This window comes from Parambassis ranga, chromosome 16, assembly GCF_900634625.1.
Source record: "Parambassis ranga chromosome 16, fParRan2.1, whole genome shotgun sequence".
In the NCBI taxonomy this organism is placed as follows: Eukaryota; Metazoa; Chordata; class Actinopteri; family Ambassidae; genus Parambassis; species Parambassis ranga.
The window spans coordinates 10,686,016-10,701,803 of record NC_041036.1 but is presented as its reverse complement, the minus strand read 5'-3'; the positions used below and the strand labels follow the sequence as shown (position 1 = coordinate 10,701,803).

Below are 15,788 nucleotides of genomic sequence, written 5' to 3'. Positions count from 1 at the left end.
TTGTTCAAGTCTTGTGTAAACAAACCCTTTATTTCAATTTGTAGGATTTAAATGGCTATTTAAACAAAATTCAAATAATAATGTCTACATTTATGGCTGTAATCAAATCTCTACACCTGCTCAGGACATCCAAGTTGCCATTTCAACACATTAAGCAATCCAACTGCTCCATCTAGTGGACATACCTTCATTGTACAGCCAAACCTTTTGAAAGTTGAAAATCTTAACATAGAAAAGTCAGATGTTCTTTTCAACCTGAATATCATGACCTCAAGTGTGACATGAATGAGCTGTAGTGAAAACAAATTTAAAACAAAGAAGAGAAGAGGAGTCACTGCTAAGAATGCACTTTGTGAGAAAACAAACTGGACTAAGACTTACTCTGGAAGAAAAACTGGAGTTTTGATGTATAAAAAACTAACTGAAAAAATACTCCTTATGGGTTCATTGTTACTCTGATATGCTGTCAGATGAACATTTTCTGTTTACTATAAATCACCTGTACATGGTGAAAACGTGTAAATCATCTGGGTCATGCTTTAATTGAAACCCATTATAGGTGAATGTGTGTTTGCATTGACTTTGTCTCTGTAACAGGTTAATTAAACAAAACAATGACATTTACAGTAGGTGGAATGAGTAAAATATCCCTTTTGATCTTTTGAGGAGTGCATACTTAAGAGGAGTGGTATGTTCTTCAACTATTTTCTTTTTTTGTCCTGTTTTTAAGTTGGTGCCATATGTAAGCTGAAGGTCTAAAAAAGAATTGTCCACAATCACATGTAAAGGGCATCCTGCACTTCCTTTTCACTTTACTTTTCCTTGTATGTCCGGAACGGGATTTCTTCTGCGATTTTCCCATCAGGTGCTGAGCTAAGAGCTTGGCTCCTGTGAAAGTGTCCCCACAGCTCACACAGATGTAGCTTTTGGCTTCTGCATGCTGGACACAATGTCGCAGGAGGTGCAGCCGGTGCTTGAATGCTCGGCCGCACTGGCAGTGATGTGAGCGGCGGCCTCTGTGGAGGTACCGGTGGCTGATGATGAGGGACGGCTGTCGCAAGATGGCACCGCACTGCCTGCAAGGGTATGGGCCTTTGGAGCGCCAGCCTGTGTTCATACGTTTCATCAAAGCCACATCCTGGCTGTCATTCACAAACATGGCCAGAATAGTGGGTGTTTCTGGAGAGCCAGGGTCGGAGGCTTCAGGAGTTGGGCCTTGTGGACTTGAAGGTTTGTCGGTTGGCTGTGCATGGGCATCATCTTTCCCTGAAGGTAGGGGGGGGGCTGGAAGAGAGGAAGGCTGTATCCCTGCAAAGGCTTGACCAACATTAAGTTTTCCATTAATAGCCTGGTTTACTATGGTTGGCCTAGAGGTGGTGGACTGTACTTCCGTACTAGGGAGACCTGATGGGAATTTTTTATCCTTCAAAACTGATGGATTTGTAATAATGCACACCTTTGTGCTAACCACTGACATGTGAACCCTGTTGATGTGGTCCGACAATGTTTTCTCAGAAGTGAAAAAGGATTTGCATATGTTACATGCTTTTGGCATGGACTCAGAGCAAAAGAAGGCAAAAGAAGGGCTGGTTCCCTTGGGACACTGGTGGTAATGGTACAGGCTCTCATTTGAGAAAACCTGGCCACAGATGTGACAGGAATACAAGTGCATGTGGTGTTCTTTAAGAGATGTCTCAGTCTGAAAGACCTTCTTGCACATAAAGCACTGATATTTTATCTTAATGCCACTACAGTGCAACAGATGGAGCTTAAGTGACCTGAAAGGCCCTCTACCACACATCGAACACATCGACACATTAGCATTAGGATTCGATTTAGGGGACATTTTAGAGGGCGGAGAGTTGGAAGAGTCACTGGAACTTACAGTTGAACTTGAGTCTGATTCTGGATCTCTACTGTTAGAGCGATTTCTCTCTTCATCATCAGATTCGGAGCTTGTTGAACAATCACTTTCTACGTCTTCTACTGCATCTTTGTCATCTTCACCCACTATATACTCCACACTGTTTTCCAATGCGTCAGGCTTCATGTCAATTCTTTGTTCAGACCTAGACTCTGACACTGAGTCCTGTGGAGCTAAACTCTGATGCATAGTCACTTCATTAGTAACATTGACACTATTCTGCCTCTTATTTATGACTGCAGAAATCGATCCTTCCTGAAATGATGCAGGGGTGATGCAGTTTGTCTCCACATGTTTGTTCAGCTCCCACACATTGCTGAAAGACTGATGGCACTTTTTGCAGAGGGGAGGCGAGTGTACATTATCCAGGTGTGTAGAGAGTGATGTCAGGCGGCAGAATGTAACCTTGCAAATGTGACAGGTGGCTTTGATGTTGTGGCTTTTATAGTGTAACATCAAGCTTTTCAGATTCTTGATTTTTTTGCCACATTCCCAACATTTTGCATGTGGGTGAACATTACATGCCTGCCTTTTTGTGAATAAACTCCATTCTTCATCGCTGCTTGAGTCTTCAGACATAAGAAAGCCGGTCAATAGTAATCTTTCTTTGTGTGGTCTGCAATGCAAAATGAAAGGAAAAAATGTATAGATTGTAATTTCAAATTATTCCATTATTAGGAAAGCACAGATTCAGAATCAGAATAACCATGTGAGAGACACAAGATTAGAAATTGTAAGATTAAAATAAAAAAAATCAATCCAACAACTGAACAAAAAGTATTAAGAGGAATTGATATTTAGTGGAGGTGCTTCAGACAAAAAACAACTGTACTGTTCAATGGGGGCCAAATGTGGTGCCAACATTCATGGCACCACATGGTCCCCAGAGGATGAACCCGACCAGCTTTGTGTGACATCATGACTTTTTAGTGGTTTACACTCTTATGTTCTTTCCAATATTAACAAATAAATTGTCTATAGCCTTGGTTATCTTTATAAACAACGTAAATCCGATGATTTACGTTGTTTATAAAGAGAACCATTAGCCTTAGCTGTGTTTAATGCTACTTAGCAACAGCTAGCATGCTAACATGCTAAACATGACACCAAACATGTTAAACAGACTCAACAATAGCATGCTAGCATTGTTGAAACTGTGAGCATGTTAGCTTTTAGCTAGCTCACAAGACGTCAGTGGCACATCATTGCAGGGTTTCTAGCACATTATTTTGGACAAGTGCGGATTTAGTTATAAACCTGTTGTTTGAAAAAAACAATCCACAATATCGACCAGCAGATAAAACAATAAAAACTTGCATTTTATGGATTTTTGTCTTCAAATGCTTTGCTATGTTCTTTCACTAGCACAACCCAGGAAGAAATAAAAACTGTTTCCCGTTTTTAGTAACATGGCTGTTTCACTGTAAGAGGACAGCTGTGGTAGACTCATGTCACAGACACTACATTACTGTATCAGCACAGGTAAACTGTTCTTACCTCTGTCCACAAGAACCGGGGCTGACAGATTGTCCAAGTCACATACTGTAAAAAACTGCTTGCGTTAATTTAAACTTCCGTGTGATGTATTAGGTTTTCAAGAAAAGAAAACAACTTCTCTGGAGATGCGTATATATAGTGTAATGGAGCCGATAGTGCAAGTATGTCCGGTGACATCATAAAAACAAAAAGCCGTTAAATTCCAAATTAGAAGACACCGTTCTGTTGTTCATGGCGTCCAGGACAGAGCACAGCCATATCCGGTTTCAACCGGAAGATGGCCGCCTACAGCTCCCAGAATACACCGCTCGATTTACTGAATTTTCACGACCCAACAGCGGTTTGATATTTCTTCAGGGGCTCTCATTTAAAAAGGGCAAACAGCAACAGTTAATAAATACGTTTAAAATTATTTCAGGCAGAAATATCACGAATCTGAATTACCAGTCTACCATTTATAAATTTAAAACAAATTATAAGATTAGAATAAAGAATAATGTAATCATAATATATGTTTAAACATCCATCCGCACACGATCAAGCGCAAGTGTCTCTTAGGTGGGGGAACAAAAACAAAGTATAATGTTTCATGACGGTTAAACATACCAGACGGACATTAGGCGTTTGTTTTAATGCAAAGGGACTTTAAAGCGGGCGGAGTTTCTTTACACATGTAAGTGGACGTCTATCGCTCCGCCGGGCTAAAACGGTTTACACTAAATTACGAAACAAGCACACTATTACACTTTAGCTACCATTGTTTACGTTCTCTTGCAAGTTGTTGAGATTGATGCGCAATGATAAAACTTTTAGCTCAGTAACAGATTTAATGTTTATATCTTTAAGAGCTATATGTTTGATAACTAAAAAAGCAGCTCTACTTTGGCAGACATTTTAGTTGATGTAGCGTCATCTTTAGTCTGGCTGGCTGTAACTGGGATCTCGTTAGCTAGCTATATATTTTATTGTTTGTAAAGCAGGAGCGACATGTCAGAGTCTGGACACAGTCAACCCGGTATGTACGGGCAGGGACGCAGAAGGAGGCGACGGCGGGGAGACAGAGATGCTGGACCGCCTGGACAAAATCTGTCTGGTCCCAGTCGCGATCGAGAATACCAACAGAGAGAACGACGGGTAATCTCACACACAGAAATGAATGAAGTCTGCGTTGCTTTGGTATCCGGTTTAACTTTTCTGACTGAGGCAACTGTAACATTTTACAGGATGGAAGCGAAGATTCACCAGGCCCTCTCATTCGGAAGACCCCGATCATTCTTGCAAAACCCCCAGGAGAAAGGGTAGGTTGACTTGTCATCAAACTGTTTTTGTAAATGTCTTTATTCAACGCATATAGTAATATAGTACTTGACATATTATATTAATTTCCCTTGCAGTGGTAGGAATATGCATTTGTGAGACTGCAATTTTAAGTAGACTTCATACTATCAAGATGATTAAAAACAAAGTTTAGAAGCAGTTGTACTTCACTGACTAATTAACTCATTTAATAAGATCAATTCGTGATCTTGTGATGTAGAGTCATGTATCTGTTGGGTCTTTTCCAAGGCTAAGCCATCACCTGTCAGTGGAGCTCCTGTCCTGGAGAAGCCCATCATGCTAATGAAAGCCAGGGACGATGGAGGGAAGCCAGGGACTCCTCCAGAGGCCGCAGCTCAGTCATCTGGTCCTGGACCATCTAAGATGGAGAGGGAAGGGCAGCGACCCACCCAGCCTGTATACCAGATCCAGAACAGAGGGATGGGGGCTTCTGCATCAAGTAGCGCTGTGGACCGTGAGTTATTATTAGTTTTACAAACTTTTTTTACCTGCTTGTTCAGTACATTAAATCTTACATTTTTTCTTATGACTTTCAGCTATGGTCGGTCAGTCAAAGCTTCTTCCCCCGGAGAAGATGAAGCACAGCATTAAGCTAGTTGATGATCAGATGAATTGGTGTGATAGTGCCATGGAGGTGATGGGATTTTGAACAAGTTACAATGACAGAAATCAAATGATTTAATCATGATTTTTGAAGTTTGAATGTTTTGTTTGTTTGTGATGTTTTGCAGTATTTGAGGGACCAGACAGATATGTTGGTTGTGGGAGTCATTGGCCTGCAGGGAACGGGGAAATCTACAATCATGTCATTGTTATCTGCCAATACACCTGAGGAAGATCAAAGGTAAGACTGTTGGTAACCATGAAAAGAAAATCACATTTCTGCTTTGTATGACACAGTGTGATGTATATATTTGCTTGAGGAGACACAGTGGAGCAATAATATGAAATTCCTTTCTAATTACTATCATTGCTGTCAGTGTGTTGAAGTTAAATTAGTTGTTTTTCAACTTCTTATGGGGAAAAAAAACCTTAATCATCCAACCATTCATCAGTCCATCAGTCCACTCTCTTTGGCTTATCTGGGGAAGGCCAGACTTCCCTCTCCAAGGCCACCTCCTCCAGCTCTTACTGAAGCTTATTTTCACCGCTCAACACCTTCTTTATTTATAATATAATAATAATAATTGCATCCCCAGGCTTTGAGTTATCTATGACCTACATTCAGTGAGACACTGGCTAATTTGAAGTGACTCGGTCTTTTGTACGTGTATTTGTTTGAACAGGAACTATGTATTCAGAGCTCAGACGCAAGAAATTAAGGAAAGAGGAGGGAATCAGAGCACAGGAATCGATTTCTTCATCACACAGGAGAGAGTCATCTTTTTGGATACACAGGTGAGACTGAGGTGTTGTGGTTACTGTAGGAGTTTTTCTTTTAGCACCTGTAGAATGTCCATTATGTTATGAGAAAAGGCTGTGACACACCAAGACAATAATTTGCAAAAGCTAGGCCATCAATGAGAGTTTTTTTAGTGACAAAATCAATCAATCAACAAAATCATTAACACTTAAAGCATCAGTTTATTTGTGAAAACAGTATATGTGGTTGAGATTTGATGAAGTTTTGTGTGAATGCAGGGTTTCCTTGGCCAATAAAAAACTGGTAATGTGAATTGCATGTATGAAATTATTTTAGATTTATGGTCGTCTCGTATAAATATGCAATAACATCCAATGGAAGGCGTGGAAGACAGTGCTGTTGTGCTAGTGTAATATTCTGTTTGTGGTGGTAGCTAAATGCCTATCCTGTGTTTACAGCCAATGCTCAGCCCATCAATCCTGGACCACCTTATAAACAATGATCGGAAGCTGCCTCCAGAGTACAACCTCCCTCATACATACATTGAGATGCAGGTATGTGACTGGCCTGCAGAGGGCAGCATGTTTCATAGACACTGGTGCATAACCTCTACAGGGTACCTTTGTGTTATTTATCTATTGTTTAACTTATCTTTAGGCAAGGCGAGCTTTATTTATAAAGTGTCAAGGTGAAATCCCTTGTTTCTTCTGATCACCTCCCAGAGTTTTTTTTTGATGAGGGAGAAGCAGATAAATTCTGGTCTCAAGATTACAATTTATTAACCTTTTCTCTACACACGGGGGTAGAGAACAAGTTTTAAGTCACAGAGCTCTGGGTTGTAACAGCACAAAGACCAAAGTAAGAACAACAATACTGAACATTGTATTCACACTTTGATATAACCGGTTCCTGCCTGCGGGCCCACAGGGGCGTCTGCTTTTCTTCCCCCATTTCCGTCAGACAGAGAGTAGACCACTGATGTTTACCACCTAATAAGGTAAAACTTCAATTCCTTAAGTCTCATAGGCTGTAACTTAGGTCTAGGGGTAACCAGAAGAGAAACTCATAGGAGGGGCCCCCCTTCTGCCGGTCATGGAACTGGGCTGCAGATGCACAGGAAAGCACATCTTAATGTTACTGGACCCACTTTGATTCTGTGACCTACTGAATCCAGCCTACTGAATATGACTGTGTGAATACATTTTTCTGTGTGTTGTTTGGACAGAAAACCCTTGGTCCTAGCAATGTTTTTGGGCAGACTTAGAGCAACAGCTTTTACATGGTTGTTAAATTTCAGGTCTGAGTCAAAAATTACACTGAGATTTCTGGCTTGATTTGTAACAGTCAGTGACATGGAGTCAAGGTTAGCACCGAGCTTAGACCATTCACTTTTGGGGCCAAAAACAATCACTTCTGTCTCATCTGCATTGAACTGGAGAAACTCATTGATTTGTTATATACACTTACTTAGTGAGTATAAAGCACTGTATCTTTAATGCAGGTAGGGCAATCTGTTGATTCTTCACATACACTTTTTTACTCTCTGTTTAATCTGTCAACAGTCTCTTCAGATCGCTGCCTTCCTGTTCACAGTGTGCCATGCTGTCATTGTGGTTCAGGACTGGTTTACTGACATTAACCTATACAGGTAGGTGTTTCACTGACACATCTGCTGTCATTATCTGTCCGTGCACAGACAATGACACAGTGTGTACTTCTTGCAGTTTGCAGATGTTGTTACCAAAGCTGAGGTTACATTATCTCATTAGGTTTCTCCAGACTGCTGAGATGTTGAAACCTTCCACTCCGTCTGCCAGCCATGACAGTACTGGGTCTTCAGGCAGTGATGATGGAGCAGAGTATTATCCTCATATAGGTAGCTGTTCTATCACACAGTCTCATACACCGGCCAGGTCTAAGCCTTCTAAAGTTGCTTTTCTTTTTTCTCCATTATCCAGTGTTCGTCCAGAACAAAGCCAGGCGGGAGGATTTCTGTCCAAGAAATCTGAAGAACATGCATATGGTGGTGGACAAATTAATGGCCCACTCTCATCTCAAATACAAAGGTACAGTATTGTGTAGGGAAAAAAAGCAAATGCACCCTTGAAATGATCAGCAACAATTCAGATATTCACAGTGCAGCATGAAGGTGTATGTGAACCCCTATAACTAATGACATCAACAAGTGCTGAACAGAGTTAGGTGTCCAGTAAATTAAATACTGTTTGCAGTATGATTTAAAGCTGCACTGTTGATGTAAACCATTTGTTTGAGGTTATGGATCCTACAGGGAGGCAACTTGTTTTCATTTGTTTAATAAAGACACCAAATTATAACAATTAGTGTCTGTCATCCTGTTTCTGTTGACAATGGGGTAATAGTTTAGGTCCAAAAGTGTATGTCATTGATAAAATTACGCAATTTCCACAACACTCCTTCTACACTGTCAGTCTGACACTGTCACTGTGGTTTTGGATTTCAGGTACATTGTCTATGCTAGACTGCAATATCTTCCCAGGCCTGGGGCAGGACTATCTGGCAACTGAGGTCAACATGTTTTTGCTTCCTATTCAGGAAGGCGATGGGGAGGATAATCTGAACAAAGCAGGTTGCAGAAAGTTTGATCATATATTATGTGACAAAACTGTCATTTTCTATATTATGTGAGATGCATATTAACGTTTGTCTGATGTTTTAGGGTCAGGAACATATCCACTCTTCTCTCTGCTCCCGGGGTACCGAGGACACCCTGCCTTCTCTACCATGGTTTCAAAACTCCGCAGTCAAATACTGGCCATGCCTCGCTGTCAGTTGTCACACACCATTCTCACTGAAAAAAACTGGTAAACAGCAACACACACTGGGTACTTTATAAACCAGAAACATGCTAAAACCGCTAACTTCAAAGCATTGCCGAACAGCTTGACAGACAGAAACAACTTGCACATTTCCTGTGGTTGTGGTTGTATGCAATAAAAATGTAGTCCATCTTTTTTTATTTTACATGTATGTAAATATAAGCATAGAAGGACAGTAAACATGATTTTAAGAAGAGTTTGTGCATACTAAACCAAAAGTTAAACAAGGTATTTTCTGATTTTCTTAAAGACTTTTAAAGGTTGCCTTTTGTGTCTTTACAGGTTTCACTACGCAGCTCGCATCTGGGATGGTGTAAAAAAATCTTCTGCACTCTCTGAATATGGCCGCCTGCTCTGTTAACACCTGCTGTACTATATAATAAATGTGCAGATCTGTACACGTTAGAATGAGGTCACATAAAGACATAAATGCGTGTCTGAAAGTGAATGCTTTTGCAAGAGAGAAATGAAACTTGAGTGAAGGTTGTGTTTATTTCAACATGACACATAAATGGGATGTTGAAATATAAAGACTCTTGGTGCTCCAGGTTAGAAAGTTGCTAATCCCTGACACTGGAGACAGATAAATAATGTTAAAGGTTCCTTCGCTGTACCGTGTTTTAACTCCAGTTGTCAGTCCCTCTACGTTACTCATAAAAAATCTGTAGTACAGCGATGGTTTTGTCTGAGCTTTTCCAATTTTTTTATTTTTTGCTCATCTAAATAATTAACTGCCTGTGTTCCAGATTACCTTAAAAATAATAAAAATGAGACAATGTTATGTCTGCTTTCTATTGTACCTTCATACATAACAGAATTATGCAACACATGATAATATGAGGTTCCGTTTGTACTGCATCGGTGCCGTGGCACTTCCTGTTATCTTGATCCTGACTCATTGAGGTTATGCAGTCTTACAGTCTCAACTTGCTCTCCTCTCATACACCGGCCAGGTTTAAGCCTTCTGCTTTTCTTTAAATTTCTCCATTTTCCAGTGTTTGTCCAGAACAAAGCCAGATGGGAGGATTTCTGTCCAAGAAATCTGAAGAACATGCATATGGTGGTGGACAAATTAATGGCCCACTCTCATCTCAAATACAAAGGTACAGTATTGTGTAGGAAAAAAAGCAAATGCACCCTTGAAATGATAAGCAACAATTCAGATATTCACAGTGCAGCATGAAGGTGTATGTGTAGTGCTGAACAGAGTTAGGTGTCCAGTAAATCAAATACTGTTTGCAGTATGACTTAAAGCTGCACCGTTGATGTAAACCATGGGTCACCAAAAAGACTTGTTTTCAGAAATGTTGACATGCATAGGTTTGTGTCACAAAGAGTTTAGGGTTTAGTTCCTGTTGTCTTGATCTTGACTCATTGAGGATTCATGAAGCAAGAGGCTGCGCTGTGGATGCTTATGTGTTATAATGCACATACACGACAATGAGCATGGTGCTGTCCGGTGGTTAATGCTGTCTGTTGGATCTTCACTGTTTGAATTTAAGTTCTTTGTTGTAAAGAGCAAAGTACTGTCATTACATATTAATTTAGTATGTGAGACTAACTTCTAGTTTGGTGTTTAAGAACTATCACCCTTCAACAGCCACCCTGTACCTGCTTAAGACTGCTTATGGAGATGCTGTCTTCCTGCTCACAGCATGTCAGGTTGTTATAGAGGTTCAAGGCTGGATCATTGACATTAGACACTTGACACTGACACTGTGACGAGTTTGGATGATGACCGGATGGATAGATATATTTCTTAGATGTGTCTGTGTTCTACTTAGTGCCCAGGCTTCCAGCATGAAAGCGGAGAGTAGCTCTCAGTTTGACGTCTGACTATGACCTGAACTAAAGGAATGGACCAAAGGAATGTCGAGCATTCCGTCTTGTATCTTGAGAGGATATTTGGCCTCAGTTTTTCATAAGCTCAATAATGTCATTCCTTCAGTTGGTTTTGTAAACAACAGACGCTGACACAGCCAGACATGCTGTAAGTTGCTGACTCTGCTCCTGTAACTTGTGTTGACATTCATTCATCTTTTACAGTTTAATCTAAACAGGAACACTGTTTATCATTTTAATAGCTGGAAAATGAAACATGTATTTCTGTGCAATAAACAAACAAACAGCTATTACTCCACATGTCTTCATTTATAGATAAGGCTTTGTTGAGTAGTAGGCCATCACTCCAATCAGACACGATCAAAGCAAGTGGTGATCATATTAATTAATCCAGCAATCTATGATGATCTAATACGTTACAAGTTATGGTGGCAGCTTGCTGCATGTAACAGGACTCCACCCCAGTGCCCGATGACTGGGAAAGGAGGCATCGCAAACATGTAAGGCTAGATAATTGGTAAAATCATTAGGATTTTCAGTTTTGCATTGTTGATTCTCAATCTTTAAATCTTTATTGTCAAACTAAATGTCTCACATATGACCTCTTTATTGCTTTCTCAGACCCTGCTGTGGGGAGTTTTTAGTCCCGGCCTGGGGTCCATATGAAGCCCCAAGCTTCTCATGTGCTTAACATACACAGAACAAAGCCCAGCTCCACACAGCAAGCTGACATCACATATCCAAGTGCGTCTTTATACAAATAGGTTGAAATATTATGACAACTACTAAATAATAAAAGGTGTTGTGTCATGGATCTATTGCTATCTTTATTTATTTGTTTTTAACAGCGTCTCTTAATCAGAAGTCACTAGTCAAATACTTCAAACCTTAAAAACACTAAAACAAAAGCTGATCAGAGCATTCACTCCTGTCCAGTTCAAATACATATTAAAGGCTTTTTCAAAGGGTCCAGTTGCGTTACTATAAAAAGAAGGAGTGGTCAGAGAGTGAGGATCCTTCACAGGATAACAACTCACAGCCCGGGTCAGACATGCGTTTTCTTACACTGATCATTGGGGTCGTCCTTCTCACTAAAGGCAAGTTTTTCTTCAGACATTTGTTTTAGTACTGGTAATAAAAGGAGTACTTTGCATTTCCTTTTTGCTTCACAGGACTAAATGTTTCTTGTTGTTTTTGTCTTTTATCAGTCGAAACACTGAGATGTTATGAGTGTGTACCAGGACTCTCTCGAACCTGTAGTAATAAGACAAAAGAATGCCCTTTAGGGGGTCAACAGTGTGCTGCCATGAGAGTCTTCATATATGGAGGTGCGCTATTTTATCCTTCTTCTTCTGATAGCTTTGTTTTCTCTTGCTTGTATAGTACAGCCTCTCTTTGGTTGCAGGTGGTTCAAAATTTGCTGATTTTAGCGTGAAAACTTGTGCTTTGGTCGAAGAGTGTGTGGAGGGCTCAGTCAACTTCGGAGATGCCAGAACTGTTATCACCAGCAAATGCTGCACTTCTGATCTCTGCAACACTCAGCCTGCACCAGGTAAGGTATTTGGATGTCACTGCGGTCATGATTTTAAATAAAACAAATATGATTGTTTTGATGCTGTGGAGCAGATAAAATTTGAGAAACAATTATATAAATAAAATACACAATAGTCTTAAAAAACTACGATTTTCCCTCAAAAACATGTGCAGATGCCAGAAAATCCAAACCAAATGGTAAAAAGTGTTTTAGCTGTGAGGAAGACAAGTGCACCACAACCTTAAACTGTGAGGGGAATGAGAACTACTGCATCTCAACAACAGGTAAAAACACTCATTCTTCTCATTTTAACCCTTGAAGCATACACACTAATATTTGTTTCTCTCTATCAGTGACTGAGGAAAGGAAGACCATGACCATGAAAGGTTGTGCCTCCAATATAATTTGCTCAAGCACTCAAACTGCACAGATGACAGGAGCCGTTGGGACAGAAATGAGCTGCTGTCAGGGAGACTTCTGCAACAGTGCCAGCAGTGCGAGTGTTGGTCTACAGCTCCTGGTGGTCCTGCTCATGACTTTGATCTGGTTCTCCTAGCCTTCACATTCTCGTCTTTATGTGGCCTCACATATAGTATCAAACTGCATCTGTTTTAAATGTGTTGCCTGTCAATATAGAGGCATTTTAACCTTTAATTATTAAGTATATGTTTGGATGTTATGGGTGAAAGGTAAAATAAATACATTAAAAAATCTTGTGTTTTATTTTAAAATATTTCAAATAGTCTCAGATTTATGTACCAGTACTTTTTTTATCTTTATGCTTTCCCCCTCCTCGTGTACTCATGACCACTATGTGCTGCGTCCTTTCAAATTTACATACTAGGAAGAAAGTTTTTGTTCACCTTTGACCCCACAATTCAGTTGTTCAGGTTTCAGATGGACTGAGCATATCTCAAAGAATTAAACAGTAATTATTACCAAGCCAGCGTGGGACTGAGAGATGTGGTTTGTAGCTTACTTCCTGTTTTAACACCATGCTGCAACCATCATCACTTTTGCATCTAAATATGACAGTTAATGCCTTACCTTGCCTTACATAAATTAAACCGTAATGCCTTCAGTAAACAATTAAAAACTTTAATATTTATTGAATATTTTTAGTTTATTTAGTTTAGTTTATTTGGTGAACAGCAGACATTTAAAGGTCTCAGTCTAGAAATCATAAAATACTAAATGTGTTTATTTACAATCGGTGGGCACAGTAAACCCTCAAAATGTTTTCACATTAAGGTTTATTATTTGTAGCATGAAGAATGTGGTGCAATACAATATGATTAACATGAACAGGTGGTGTAGCTTTCATTTCCTTGGAAAGCACACTTAAAGTTTCTCTTTGTGTCAGCACTTGTTCTGGTTCTTTATTGTGATCCTAACAGGAGAAATGAAACCTTGATGAAAATAATACTATGACACTTTTTTGTAATCTAGAAGACCTCCTGGCAGAAAAAGTAGGTTAAAATTTGCTGTTTGCTTTTGTGTAACTTCATTGAAGGAAACCAACTATGCCACATATGGGCATAATCCAGGTTTTAAAACTGACTTTTAAAGAGATTAAGGTAGGGTCCTATAGTAAAAGCAGAATCACATACAACTCAGTAGAACTGAGCATGATTGTGATATAATTTTTGACACACACAGGGAGTGGTCGTTAGGGGAAGAGCCCGCCTTCTCAGTGTAACTGTTTAAAGCTGGAACAGATCAAACTAAAACTCAGTTGTATCCTGCCATCACAAAATGCTGTTTCTTACACTGATCGCTGGGATTGTCCTCCTCCCTAAAGGCAAGTTTATCTGTCGTGTTTGTCTTTTACAAATACTGTAATTTTATATAGCTGCTTAACACATAGGACAATATATAAATCTGTTTATGTTCATTCCTCACAGGACTAAATGTTTTTTGTTGTTTTGTCTTTTATCAGCGGACACCCTGAGATGTTATGAGTGTGTACTAGGAGGCTCTGGAACCTGCACTGATACAGAAAAACAATGCTCTGCGGGTCAACAGTGTGCTGCCCTAAAAGTCACTTCATATGCAGGTGTGCTATTTTCTTCTTCTTCTATTATTTTTTATCTGCTTGTATATTACAGCTTCCCTTTGGTTGCAGGTGATAAAAAAGTTGCTGATGTCAATGGGAAAACTTGTGGTTTGGCCGAAGAGTGTTTTGAGGCCTCCATCAACTATGGAATTACCAAAACTGTACTAACAAGCAAGTGCTGCGCCTCCGATCTCTGCAACACTCAACCTGCCCCAGGTGACATGTAATACTGGATTTGTGTCTTTGCACCACTGAGTGATGTCATGTTGCACAAACAAAAATAGCAAAATTTTGAATAAAACACGTAGTACCAAAAATACCTATTTCTTCTTTTGCCATATTTCATTGATGTCCCTCATTTTCCTTGTCATCTTCCCTCGAATGTACAGAGCCCAGCAAATCCACTCCAAATGGTAAGAAGTGCTTTACCTGTGATGGAAGACAATGCACCGCAACCCTAAACTGTCAGGGAAACGAGGACCACTGCATCTCAACAACAGGTAAGAACACTCAGTTCAGAGGAATGTTCCATCAATCTCAGATTAAAACTTAAAGTGTGCACACTAATATTATTTTTTTTCTTTTAGTAACTACAGGAGGGAAAAAGATGACCGTGAAGGGCTGTGCCTCCAATATAGTTTGCTCAAGCATTCAAACTGCACAGATGTTAGGAGGTGTTGGAGCAGAAACGAGCTGCTGTCAGGGTGACTTCTGCAACAGTGCCAGCAGCACTAGTGGTCTAGCTGGTCTTCTGCTCCTGGTGGCACCACTGATGTCTTTGGTCTTGTTCTCCTAGCAGCATCATCTTCTTGTCTTTATTGCAGCCTCGAAGTGGCAACGACGCTGTCCTTATTCTTTCAGCTTCAGTAAAAAAAAACAAATATAGTAAGCAGCTCATCATTTTTTTCTCTCCCGCCTCATTGTAAACCTGCTTTTTTTTAAACATGCAGACTTTTGATTAAGAGCTTGTTAGCTTCTACTTGATTCATTTAACAATTAAACACATTAAACACATGCTTGGATGTCATTGGTGAAAAGGGAACCAAATACAATAAAGTTCTGTTTAAAGGTTTTTGTTTTGTGATATACTCTTTGACAGTTTGTGTTATGAATTGTATTCTATCTTAAAACAAGTCTAAATAATTGTTATAATTGTTTTCCTAGAAGCATTGCTGTCTTATTTAACTGTCAGTTTTGGAGTGAAAAGGCGGACACAAAAGCAAGATGGGAGTCGGAGTAGGCAAAAAATATACAGTCTTTTAATAACAATCTAGGTTCAGCACACAGTAGGGCAGTGCACACACCACAGGTATTATAGGAGAAATCCAGGATCATCAGGAAACAGGCAGGAGTCCAAGAACCAGAAGACAAAGACT

The 15,788-nt window shown here is 39.8% G+C and overlaps 3 protein-coding genes across 6 annotated transcripts; 2 read left to right on the top strand and 1 right to left on the bottom strand.

Annotated features, from left to right (window-relative positions):
- Window positions 1-9: 9 nt before the first annotated feature.
- LOC114448206 (zinc finger protein 62 homolog) lies at window positions 10-3,707 on the bottom strand. Its single transcript, XM_028424997.1, has 2 exons — window positions 3,422-3,707; window positions 10-2,540 (listed from the first exon to the last, which is right to left on the bottom strand). The coding sequence occupies exon 2, from the start codon at window positions 2,501-2,503 to the stop codon at window positions 698-700; it is 1,806 nt and encodes a 601-aa protein (XP_028280798.1). The 5' UTR covers window positions 2,504-2,540; window positions 3,422-3,707; the 3' UTR covers window positions 10-697.
- Window positions 3,336-12,912, top strand: smg9 (SMG9 nonsense mediated mRNA decay factor). Of its 4 annotated transcripts, none has more exons than XM_028425001.1 (15): window positions 3,336-3,406; window positions 4,402-4,555; window positions 4,645-4,719; window positions 4,988-5,213; window positions 5,296-5,393; window positions 5,491-5,603; window positions 6,046-6,157; window positions 6,581-6,676; window positions 7,685-7,770; window positions 7,892-7,998; window positions 9,976-10,083; window positions 12,031-12,150; window positions 12,228-12,374; window positions 12,530-12,640; window positions 12,710-12,912. In XM_028425001.1, the coding sequence occupies exons 2-15, from the start codon at window positions 4,409-4,411 to the stop codon at window positions 12,910-12,912; spliced, it is 1,749 nt and encodes a 582-aa protein (XP_028280802.1). In that variant the 5' UTR covers window positions 3,336-3,406; window positions 4,402-4,408. The 4 variants fall into 4 exon arrangements, with proteins under 4 accessions (XP_028280802.1, XP_028280799.1, XP_028280803.1 ...); XM_028424998.1 differs by lacking the exon at window positions 3,336-3,406 and adding an exon at window positions 3,778-4,094; XM_028425002.1 differs by lacking the exons at window positions 3,336-3,406; window positions 9,976-10,083; window positions 12,031-12,150; ... (1 more) ...; window positions 12,530-12,640; window positions 12,710-12,912 and adding exons at window positions 3,788-4,094; window positions 8,081-8,188; window positions 8,605-8,730; window positions 8,821-8,965; window positions 9,263-9,761.
- Window positions 12,913-14,008: 1,096 nt separating this feature from the next.
- On the top strand, window positions 14,009-15,459 carry LOC114448745 (urokinase plasminogen activator surface receptor-like). Its single transcript, XM_028425885.1, has 5 exons — window positions 14,009-14,157; window positions 14,296-14,412; window positions 14,482-14,628; window positions 14,802-14,912; window positions 15,000-15,459. Exons 1-5 carry the CDS (start codon window positions 14,112-14,114, stop codon window positions 15,206-15,208), a joined length of 630 nt encoding a protein of 209 aa, XP_028281686.1. The 5' UTR covers window positions 14,009-14,111; the 3' UTR covers window positions 15,209-15,459.
- Window positions 15,460-15,788: the final 329 nt, after the last annotated feature.